Below are 12,768 nucleotides of genomic sequence, written 5' to 3'. Positions count from 1 at the left end.
TGGGAGTCTGTTCCGTATTTGGTAGTGCAGCAAAATCACGCAGGTTTACCAGTCTTTACTGTACGTCCAGAGCAGGGGGGTCCCACAAAGGTGGTTGACAGGGATCAATTGAGACACTGTACTTTTCCCTCACCCACAAGGCAGGTTACTCATGGAGGAAAAGAAAAAGAATTGTCAGATTCAGATTCACAAGACATTGTCTACATTCCATATACTACACACTTACCAAACACAGGCTTACTTGGGAAAGTCGAGGGTGGAACGGTATGTGAGAAGGGTAATGTAGCTGGGGAAGAGAGAGTAGACACAGGTCAAGATGGGGAATCAGAAGACTCTGACATTTCAGAAGTAGACACTAGTGAGGTACCTAATCTCAGACGTTCAAAGAGAGAAACCCAGGGTAGAGTTCCTGTAAGATATCTAGATGATTACATTATGTAATTTGGGTTTAAAGTGCCAATATGTGTAAAGAAAATATCAAAGAATGTGTTGTTTAACGAGAATATTTAGGCTAAGGAAAAGTTGAAAATGTTGTGTCAATGAATCCAATTTAACTGTTCTTGTGTTTTGTTTGTTTTGCCAGGAACTGGTCTGGTTGGAGAGTCCTGTGTATGGCAGGGTTTAGCAGGGGGGAATGTAGAGGTATTCAAGGACTTTTATATTGAAAGTTTTCTCGGAAGTTACGGAAACCGCGAGGGGGAGCGGAGAGCACGAGTGAGACGATCGGGAGTGCGAGAAAAGCTGAGTGAAAGACGTAGTGTTTTATTTTCTTTTACGTGAACAGCTGTTGACAAGTGTCGAGGTGAGCGGACAAGAAGCTGTACCAAGTTTGTGCTGTCAGTGTCACGAGTCACAAGTGTGATCGCAGCTGAACGATGTGGCTGTGTGATAAGAAGAGTTGCTCATCGTGCTGACAGTTGAGTGTTTGTCTCCGATTTGAGGGAGCTGAGGTACTGAGAGGTTTCTTCACTGTTGTTTCACTACGGTTGACATCTGGAGGAGAATCACGGACGTCATTTTGTTGTTGTTGTTGATGTAGAATAAGGCAGAACGAGTGTTTTTTTGTTTGTTTGTTTTTTTACTGTTGTTTCGAGAAAGATCCTCGCTAGTTTTTCTGACACATTAGCGCCGCTTGGTGGACGCAAGAGGCATTACAGACTCTCTGAAATTCTTTCGATTTAATTTTTTTTCCTCCCTATTTTTGAGTATAGCCTCTTTTTCCCGAGAATTGCTTTTCGTCTTTCTATATTTTCCTATAATATATTTTTGGACAATTTGCAGTATTTTTGTTTAACAACTTGTAATTCTACAACAATTTAACACTTGCATGGACTTGTGTACGGACAATTTAGTTTGCATAAGTGCATGAATCCGCATTTAGAGACTGCCTCTTCGTGGAAAAATAATATTTCTTTTTATTTTTTGGAAAACCATTCACTTTTCTGTGTGTGAATAAGGAAAAGACTTCCTATCTTTGAACAAGTTCTGTATAGCTGTTGATTTCCCTGCCATTCCTGGACAGTCCAACACCAGCCCAGTTCTCCGGTGAGGTAAAATGTAAACATTGAGTTATGATGTGAATATTTCTCAGGTATGTTGATTGACAGAAAAAAATATCTGATGTGAAATGTAATATTCATCATGTACTTCTGACTGAACTGATCCTCACCTAATATTCTGTTGAAGCTGTTGTTGTTTTTATTTTGTTTGACTTGAGTATTTCTGCATTATGGAGAGAGACTGAACTTAAGCTTGAAGCTAGGTTAAGCTTTAATTCTGTGATTGTTTATTTTTTTTCATTCGTATGTGATGTGAAACAAAAGTTCATTTTTTGCATTTATAACACAGTCTCATCCCAAAAAGTCATAACTGACGTTTTGGGACGTATTTTGACCATATACGTCAATATCCGCCTTTTTAGGGCCCCCTTAAACGTCGGTAGATGGCGATCCCGGGCCGTCATACAACTGACGCTTTACCTGTCAGTTAGGTTTAGGGTTAGGTTTAGGGTTAGGTTTGGGTATGGGGTAGAGTTAGGATCCCATAACCTCATCTACCGACGTTTAAGGGGGCCCTAAAAAGGCGAATATTGACGTATGGTCAAAAGACGTCCCAAAACGTTATATGACGTCTTGGGATGAGAACGGGTTGGCATTTACAATCATTTCCTTTATTTTATTTTATTTAGAATAAATACATCTACCATTTCTGTCATCTTGGAGTAGGGGCATTCCTCCTGTCTTGTAGGCTGATAGAAAAGGGGGTTAATTAATTTTATTATACTCTGGGAAGCTACCGTGTACACTTTAAGTCCTAGAGTCGCCTTCTTATCAGTCATTGCTAAAGAACACAGTTGATCAAGACAGATTAAAACATAATTATTATAATAAGTACAGGAGTTAATTGTCTTAGGGGTGGGGACTTAGTTCTTGTCATTTTCCTAGGCGTCCAAGATATTTAGAATACATACATACCCCTACATTGTAGTGAAATTTCCCACTACAAATAAATGACACTAAATGACTGATGTGTTTTTATGGAAAGCTATTGTTCATCAATAAGGCATGTGTTTCCAAAAGACAACCATCCTGCTTTTTTGGGTGAGCGTTACTAAGAGACATGCCCCGATGAGAGAGACTGAGAAAGAAATGTGTTTACGTATGCATGTAAATGTGTTTGTGAGCTGTAGCGACACTATGCAAATAAACATACTGTACAGAGATTCGACAATGATGATGTCAGAACTAAAGTTGTGTCCAAGCTAACAGTTTTGGATTCAGGAAGGTTAGTTTATGGTTATAAAAAAGAAAACCAAATAACCATTTGACAACGTTCTGTAGTTTCGTGTCACACAAAAAGCTCCTTGCAACATTTGAAGAATGTGAGAAGATGGTTAAAAACCTAAAAAGAACATAACATTAAGGACATAACCAATGTGTGCTTGATTATACAGTACTCACATAAAATATATTTTCCTGATTTGTTATCACTCACAACATTTTTTCTGTGGTTTAGATAACATAAAATATTGAGTTAATTGTATTAACTCAAATTTGTTATTTTAAATTAACTCAAAATTTTAAGGCAACCAGGTTACTTACCTTTTTTAAGTTAAACAAGTGTGCTGTATTATATACTATACTATATTGATTATTTTACAGTAAGCATAGAGATGCTAAACACTCTGATTAGCTCTATTTAATTCACAGACTTGGTTCATGAAAACCATCTGCATCAATCTCTGGCAACAGACACTTTATTACACATCCTGCCATTTCTCATTCTCTGTCTGTCTCAGCCCATTCTCACCCCCAAGGCGTCACTTAACTGACGCCTTGGGAAGCATTTGGACATGCTTCAATATCTGACGCTTTAGGCGCCCTTTAGCGTCAGTTAGATGACGCCCTAGGATCGCGTGTACCCTACCCCCACCCCACACCTAAACCTAACCGCGTCCTCTAACTGACGCTTTCCTTTAGCGTCTGTTAGATGACGCCGTAGGATCGCGTCATGTAAGTGACGCTAAAGGGCGCCTAAAACGTCAAATATTGAAGCATGGTCAAAGGTGACGCCTTGGGGTGAGAATGCGTTGTTTGTCTCTATCTTTTTTCTCTTTCCCCTTGGCCCCTTTTACTTTTTTCTTCTCCTTCTCTCACTCCTTCCCATATCTATTATTTATCTATATATCCATGCTTTCTGTTTTGCACTTTTCAAGGCTAATGCCACATGGCTTCTTTCTCTTTCTCCCCTCATTTACCTCGTTCATCTGTTGTCTTTCAAGTGTAACTTGAAATAAGCCAGTTGTGTGTGGTCTGTGTAGCATATTATTTTGTCCCACGAACACATTTTGTATACGCACAACAGTTTTCTTCATCATAGCATAGCGTGTGCAAATTCAAGTGAGGACAGTACAGGAAATGACCCCCGAGTGTAGGAGTTCCTGGAAACTCACTCATTCAAACACATTTCAAAGTGCAGAGATAAGTCTGTTTGTCCATTAATTTTTCTGCATCTTTCTATTACTTTCAAGACATTGAAATGTTTGGCATTTTGGCAAATAAAACTCGTAACACCAAATGTGCCAATCAGATCCTTGCTAATCTATTATTTCTTTGTCATATAAATAGTTTTTTTTTTAGAAGATCCAATCGGCAGTCAAAATAATTATCAACACTGCTCGTGGCAGCCCTCCTCCATGCTGAATGTTTGAGTTAAAAGGAAATATGAAACATCTGGACCTTTAGCTTAAATGAGTGGACGTTATTTATTATGTTCTTGTTGGATTTTGAAAAGTAATGAAACATTGAATTATTCCACGATAACTTCACTTTGACAAGCTATTTCTACTTCAAACTTATAAATTCAAGGGTTTTGTGTTTAAGTGAAGTCTGCCCATCCACCCAAGAGAGCGCGCTTCTCAATCCTTCCCATGACCTGGCATGTGGCCTGAGACAGAAATTTGGTCTAAAATTCCCTTTCTTTACTTTTCCATTTTCTCCCTGGCTGAGACTGAGTCTCATGGGACCTTTGTGGGAAGAATGTTCGTTTGCTTAGTCTATACACACATGCAGGGTTGGGGACCGACCAACTTGTTCTTCAGAACAGAATGGTTTCATAAAAAAAATTAAAAACACACACACACACATATATATAGAGAGAGATGTATATATATATAATATATATGAAATTCAACTAAGTTGAGTTAAGTCCGAGTGAAAACGATTCTCAAACAAAACAAAAAAAGTTGAGCGGAACTTGATTTTGTCCAATGGGATTTAATTGGATCGTTGTCATTTGCTATTGTTGCGTTCTCATGCGAGTGACAGATTGACCCGCCCTCACGCCAGTAAACACATTAGGTGTGTTCGACATCGCCTGCGGCTGGATGCAACCGATCGGCGAGAACAGCCGCGTGCAGGCGGGGAGGAGCTGCAAACGGAGATGTGAAGTCGGACAATTTCTGGTTCCCGTAGTGACGGCTCACGTGGTGTTTGCATGCTTATACCACAGCTGAAGTGAAATAAATGCAACATTTGCCAAATAAACAGATATTTCAGATATTTCAGACACATTTTCATTCAATACTTTACTGCTTCATACAGCATCTGTTTGAACTAGAATAAAGTTCAAAATAAGCCTATAATCAATGACGTGGAATCAACGTTTTTTAATCAGTTTTATTTTGATAAACATGATAAACATGACACAATATAACATTGCGACTACATTAAAAGAGTGTTTACTGTTATAAAATACTGATTTGTGAGCTTTAGTGGAACTAAACGTGTGAGAATAAACACGAAACGCACGTGATCGTTGTCATGCGGTGAATCCGGCGAATCGTGGAACAGCTGTGACATCATCAGAGCTCGTGCAGCCGCTCTTCAGAAGCTGCGCTGGCTGAGTCCTCCGGCTACTCTCGTAATGCTCTCGCGGTACTTTGATGGCATATGTCACAGTCACGTGGAGTCAGCGCTGCATCAAGTCGGACAAAATTTCTAACCGGCATGCACTGTTTCAAGTCAGCCGCCGATCGGTCTGCGCAGAGCTGCATGAAGTCGAACAAGCCTAGTATCAGAAAAGAGATGTCATTACAAAGGGGAGGGGAAGTTTGTTACATGAATTAAGAAAAAATAATGAGGTGAACGGATAAATCATTTATGAATGCTGCAATATTCCATTGAGGTTTGATTTCATGGTGACTTTAAAATGCATTTTTAGAACACTGCATTAAAAATACTCTGACCACTGCTAGCAGGGAAGTCACTAGAGATTCATGGATGTATTTTGACAGGTCTGGGCATATTTCCCCAGGGGTTGAATTTTAGTAACAACGGGTGTAAAATCAATTGAAATAATGTTATTTTTGGTCAAGGTTGACTAAAAGCATATCTTTAGTTTATCTCCCAGACACTGGTATTTAATATGACTTACTTTATTTTGATCCCAATAAATAATGTAAAGTCTCCATCCACCCAACACCAACAAAAGAAACAGAAAAGACTGTACTAAAAATGGCTACTAGTAGCCAAAACACTTCTTGGATTTTCTGTACATAATGGGTGGTGTTTGACCTAATTAAAAACAACGATAGTATAGAGTTGTGCAGCAGCAGGAATGACGTCACATTTTAGGCCAATCAGCAGTTACCATCACAATGGTTACCTTGACAAAAACGCAATACGATTTTCCAGCCCGCTCTCATCCCAAGGCGTCATATACGATGCTTTTGCCAAAACATAGATATACAACACACATGGCACCCTGCATCAAATGAGACGCAGATACAGTGGGTACAGACAGTATTCTGACCTCCTTACATTTTTCACTCTTTGTTATTTTGCAAAATCATTTAAGTTCATTTTGTCCCTCATTATTGTACACACAGCATCCCATATTGACAGAAAAACACAGAATTGTTGAAATTTTTTGCACATTTATTAAAAAAGAAAAACTGAAATATCACATGGTCCTAAGTATTCAGACCTTGTGACACTCGTATCTTTAACGGTCCAGAAGCACTTCCTGTTTCAGTTTTTTAACACTACATAAAAGCTGGGATAAAATACAACCAACATAACATTTAAAACTGAATCAAAAAGTTAAACAAACATATTTAAGATGTTTTCTTTACATGTGAAATAAAGAAAACAGTTACAAACTGAAACAGTGTTTCAGTGTTGTTTACATCTTGTGAAATGGCAAAGGAACTGCCTGAAGAGCTCAGAGACAGAATTGTGGCAAGGCACAGATCTGGCCAAGGTTACAAAAAAATTTCTGCTGCACTTAAGGTTCCTAAGAGCACAGTGGCCTCCATAATCCTTAAATGGAAGACGTTTGGGATGACCGGAACCCTTCCTAGAGCTGGCGTCCGGCCAAACTGAGCTATCAGTGGAGAAGAGCCTTGGTGAGAGAGGTAAAGAAAAACCCAAAGATCACTGTGGCTGAGCTCCAGAGATGCAGTCGGGAGATGGGAGAAAGTTGGAGTAAGTTAACCATGACTGCAGCAATCCACCAGTCGGGCTTTATGGCAGAGTTGCCCGACGGAAACCTCTCCTCAGTCAAAGTTTGCTAAAAAACACCTGAAGGTCTCCAAGATGGTGATTTTAAGATCCACTAGTCTGACGATACCAAGATAGAACTTTTTGGTCTTAATTCTAAGCAGTATACCAGCCACTGCTCATCACCTGTCCAATACAGTCTCAACAGTGAAGCATGGTGGTGGCAGCATCATGCTATGGGGGTGTTTTTCAGCTGCAGGGACAGGACGACTGGTTGCAATCGAGGGAAAGATAAATGCGGCCAAGTACAGGGATATCCTGGACGAAAACATTCTCCAGAGTGCTCTGGACCTCAGACTGGGCCGAAGGTTCACCTTCCAACAGGACAATGACCCTAAGCACACCACTAAAATAACGAAGGAGTGGCTTCACAACAACTCTGTGGCTGTTCTTGAATGGCCCAGCCAGAGTCCTGACTTAAACCCAATTGAGTATCTCTGGAGAGACCTGAAAATGGCTGTCCACCAACGTTTACCATCCAACCTGACAGAACTGGAGAGGATCTGCAAGGAGGAATGGCAGAGGATACCCAAATCCAGATGTGAAAACTTGTTGCATCTTTCCCAAAAAGACTCATGGCTGTAGATCAAAAGGGTGCTTCTACTAAATACTGAGCAAAGGGTCTGAATACTTAGGACCATGTGATATTTCAGTTTTTGTTTTTTAATAAACGTGCAAAAATGTCAATACAACAGTTCTGTGTTTTTCTGTCAATATGGGGTTCTGTGTGTATAGTAATGAGGGGGGAAAAAAGTTAAATGATTTTAGCAAATGGCTGCAATATGACAAAGAGTGAAAAATTTAAGGGGGTCTGATACTTTCCGTATCCACTGTATCTATGGGGTAGAAGGCGCCTCCTAGTGGTCTAACCCTAACCTTACTCCATACCTACACCTACCATAACCAAAGCGTCTCATTTGACGCTAAAGGGTGCCATGTGCATTGGATGTCTACGCTTTGGCAAAAGTGTCATATATGACGCCTTGGGATGAGAATGCGTTGGATTTTCCAACAGGTTTTGGATTATCGTAAAAAACAAGCTCTGTAATCAACAAAAGTTTACGATATTTGCACATTTTGTCCATCAAGGTACTTATCACAGATGAACACAACTTTTATGAAATTTCAAGCCTAAATGCAGTCGCCAGAAGTAAAAGGCTAAAAGTAGGCTAACACCATGGTCCAACGACCATCCCCATCACTAAGATTTCGCCAACTCTTTCAGTTTTTATATAAAAACATTTTCCCAAAAAGCTTGAGTTAGAATAATTTATGTATGCTCTATTTATAAGCATAATCAGGCTGTAAAAGTGGGCTGAGTTTACCGGTTCAGCGTGATGGCGTTTAATGTTCCTGCCTCTGTTAGCCACTTGATAGCAATCGCTTTTTTCAAGACACATTACAGCTTCAAAAAATCTTGAGTCTGGTAATACTGATGTATTTTCTGTCGTAGAATAAAACGTTAAAGTCTCGTGTTCACTGCAGACCTTATTTCAGCCACTTAACCAAAATCCCTTTCAGAAAACCAATTGACTTCAGAACCCAGAAGTGCTAAAATGCTAACTAGTTTCCACGTTTTGGCCTTAAAAGTGATGTCATACCTGCACCACTCTATTACGTTTCGGGATAGGTTTAGGGTGTGGCAGGACCTTCGAGCTCCTCCCATTGCATCCAGAGAGGTGGTGCTGGACATCAAGCTCCACCCTTAGTGGTATGCGAGCATGTCATTTTTAATCTCACTGAATTTCCAGAATTGTTATGCCCTTTAAAAAAATCTCATTGAAAAATGTAAAGTTAGACCAGTGCAGTACAATTCTTGAAAGAAGGACTCCGGCAAGCTGGTTGTTTTTTTAGTAAATAAAAAACCTACACGTGACCAGTGAGGTCTGATTACCAAATGAAGGACTCCATAGAAGCCATATTTAGTGAATACAAAACACTTATGGATCTGTTTAACCAATAACCGACCCACTTATTCGCAAGTCATTTAGTCACTTATTGGTCCGTCCGTCCATCTAAATGTATTTGAACCATTAATTAATTTTTTGAAAATATTTTATAAAATTAATTAAATATGTTTTGATTTTTTTTTTTCGTTTTAGTATTTTTAGGGCCAGTTATTTGAATTGTATTCATTACTGCCTCTAAAAGTTTGTAAAACTATTTCTAAAATCTGTAGGCCTATATGTATATCTGTATATCTCTATAATCTGTATATGAATTGCGTTTCTTCCCCTATAGTTTAACGTTTCTTCCCAAACAGTTTTAAAGTAGGCTACTAAAAGAATCCTTGACGCAATCTAAGGAATCGTTGAGATGAATCTGAACCAGAACCTCTCTAGATCTGTGTTTGTATGTTGCGTGGCTGTGGTATTGTCGACATCTGGAGGGGATGGGGCGGGGTGATCCGTGCCTGAACTCGGAGATGACTATAGTGTGTGTGTGTGTGCGTGTGTGTGTGTGTGTGTGTAATCTGCAACAGATGACTTCTTGGGGGATGAGAGAGTCTGGCGGAGGCAAATGTTTCCTTGGTTGAAGCCAGATCAGTTTGCAACGGTTGTGTATGGATATCGCAATACAGCTTCATCTCGCTATGCCATCGTGCTACACCTAAACACAATCTAGCTTAAATGTCTGTACTCGGGAGGCACTGCATTCACAATACTTTAATTCCCGGCGAGGAAGAATTTGGCGAACCTGAAGTGAAACAAAGGAATGTATTGAGCGTGTTGTTGTTTGCGCGTCACTGGATGGAATGGCATATTTGCTCTACAGCTTTCTTTTGTTGGGCAGTGGAGCGCTTTTATTCTTCGCGCCTGTTTGCGCCATTTGCCCTGAAACATGCGACTGCCAGCAAGCGCAGCATATCCTCTGCGCTAATAGCGGTCTGCGCACGGTGCCCAAAGCGCCACAGGTGGAGCGCGCAGTGGACGTGCGGGTTCTCGGTCTTGCGGGGAACTTCATTCACAACCTTAGCGCCTTCGACTTCATGCGCTTTGGCAACCTAATGAGACTTAATCTCCAGTTTAACCAAATAAGGAATATACACCCTAAAGCATTCGAGAAACTTTCCAAACTGGAGGAACTATATCTGGGCAACAACTTAATCTCGGCAATACAACCTGGGACTCTACAGTCGTTGAAAAAACTCACAATATTATATAGCAATAACAACGAAATAAAGGACATTGCTTCCGAATCCTTTAGTCACTTAAATAGTTTAGTCAAACTGAGACTTGATGGAAATTCTATTGAGTTTTTAAAAGAATCCGTTTTCAAAGGGCTGCCAAATTTAATGTTTCTGCACTTAGAATCGAACCAGCTTCGCCATATTGACCGCAATGCGTTTTCGCGGCTCAGCAAACTGCAGTTTTTAAACCTATCAGACAATAAACAAACAGAACTGCGAGATAGTTTTATGTTTTCCCATCTTAAGTCACTTACATCTCTTCTAATAACAGGCAACCAAATAAGGCACATTGGAAATAACGTCTTTCAGAATTTGAAAAAGCTAACAAAACTTTCGCTGAGCCACAACAAGATAGTAAAACTGGACAACGACGCGCTCAAAGGGCTCGCGCGCGTTAAAGAATTCGAGATTGACAAGAACGAGCTAACAGAGATCCTGGCCGGTCTGCTGGACCCGCTCGAGCGCGTCGAACACCTCGACTTCAGCGACAATCACATATCTCGCGTGGACCCCCGTGCTTTCGGCCACCTTTCACATCTAAAAACCTTAAAATTGAAAAACAACCGTCTTGAGAATCTCTCCGGTGGAATTTTCGCCACAAACGGCGTTTTGTTTCACGTAGAACTGAATGGGAATAACTGGACGTGCGACTGCCGGATGGAGAAGTTTAAAAGCTGGATGACGCATGCGCATTCTCTGGGAAAGCTGTTGACCGTGTTTGTGCGCTGCCATCACCCCCCAGCGCTGGCGGGAAAATACATGGACTATGTCAGCAACTCGCAGCTGAGAAATATGAGTGGCTATTGCGAGTCAGAACCTCTGTCTCAGCCAATGGAGAGCCATGGAGCGGTTGCAGAGACATCTATTCTCAAGGAGGAAAGAGAGAAGCGAGAAGGAGAAATACATGAACAAGTTGGGGTCCAAGGGGATGAGGGAGAGCAAGGGATTGAGACAACATTTGAAAGAAAGAAGAAGAGGAAACTTGTCAGCTCAAGACCAAGACCCACAGCTGGGAAAAATGTCTCTTTAACTGATTTTCCCACAACAATGTCCACGTTCCTGACAGGCCACACCAACTTTGCTTTAGCCCAACAGGAACAGTTCAACCTGCCCTTACAGGACAGTGCCAAGCATCATAACACAAGAATCGCAATGATCACTGATGCATGTCAATTCAACCATGACTCCATCCTGAATGTTAGCGTGGAAGACGTCACTTCTAGCACAGCCACAGTCCGTTGGAGGAGCACAACTCCTGATGTTGGACTGGTTCATGGGAAAGAACTTCTTTTCCGGGTTTTATTTGACCGTTTCGGCCATTCTTTCCGTTTCCCACGCTATGTTTACACAGATGGATCTGACCGGGGGGTGACCCTACAAGAGCTTCGCCCCGACTCCACCTACATCACCTGTGTGGAGAGCGTAGTGGACGGGGCTGTGTGCCAGGTTGCCCCCAGAGATCACTGCACTGGATTTGTCACACTTTTGCCCTCGGTGACAAGTGAGGTCAACCTACAGCTGGTCACAGTAGCAGCCCTTACAGCTAATGCTCTGCTTCTGCTTCTGGTGTTCGTATTCTGGTTGGGGCGTGTGTTGAAGAGGCGGATCAGAAGCAGGAAGTCGTCCACTCACGGACATGTACGTCACATGTACTCAACCAGACATCCGTTTCGCTCGACTGTGGCTACTACCTGTGTCTCTTCTGAATTCAGTGGTTACCAAAGTGGCAGACAACTGGCTGAAGAAGGTGACCTCATCCAGTTCCCTGGCGAACGTTTCTTTGACAACAGCCCCGCACGAAGAGATGATGATGTCATAATGCTCAGATACTCTGACTGAACTGTCTTGTGTGTCTGAAAATAGACAATTTTGTCTATTTAGGCCACAAAACCACTGAATTACAGATCTCTTTTCTTATTTTGGTTGATTGTCTAAGCCTCAGCTGCTGGTTGGCAGAATTGCTTGGTTTTGGATTTAATGTATTCCTGTCCTTGTTGAAATTTTGCTTTGTTATATTACTTATTTACATTGTATAGATATACTGCATATCAACTGAAGTACAGCACAAAATTCTTTTGTTACAGTTTTTTTTTTCAACTGCTTACACACAAAATCATTACTTGTCCCACGATTTCTGAAACCTGACACTCACAACACCAGAACCACACACAAAATCTACAAAGCCAAAACTAATTCTTGACCTTCGGCGTTTTCAATTTCATAAAATACTTTTTGCAAACCACAACACAAAATCTAACAGGAAGTATCTTGATCTCCTTTTTCAAACACAACACATCAAAATGCCACACTAATTCATCAGCGCCTCTCACTAACTCCTCACATGTGCAAACACACATTGCTTTACTTAACACCAACCAATCACTGTTTAGAATATGCCTATAAATAGGCCAAAGGTCAAGTGATAGGTTTTTGGCTTGTGTAAAACTATATTCACAACCACAAAGTAATGCTTACAGTAATAAATAAATAAATAAAATAACATTTGGTTTCAATCTT

The 12,768-nt window shown here is 40.8% G+C and overlaps 1 protein-coding gene across 1 annotated transcript; it reads left to right on the top strand.

Annotated features, from left to right (window-relative positions):
* The first annotated feature begins 9,542 nt into the window (after window positions 1-9,542).
* Window positions 9,543-12,768, top strand: tril (TLR4 interactor with leucine-rich repeats). The gene has a single exon (XM_039678888.2). It carries the CDS (start codon window positions 9,817-9,819, stop codon window positions 12,088-12,090), a length of 2,274 nt encoding a protein of 757 aa, XP_039534822.2. The 5' UTR covers window positions 9,543-9,816; the 3' UTR covers window positions 12,091-12,768.

The sequence above is a fragment of the Pimephales promelas genome, chromosome 18 (genome assembly GCF_988280905.1).
Source record: "Pimephales promelas chromosome 18, fPimPro1.hap1.1, whole genome shotgun sequence".
Classification (NCBI taxonomy): Eukaryota; Metazoa; Chordata; class Actinopteri; order Cypriniformes; family Leuciscidae; genus Pimephales; species Pimephales promelas.
The sequence above is the reverse complement of the archived record's forward strand: the minus strand, read 5'-3'. Positions and strand labels throughout refer to the sequence as shown.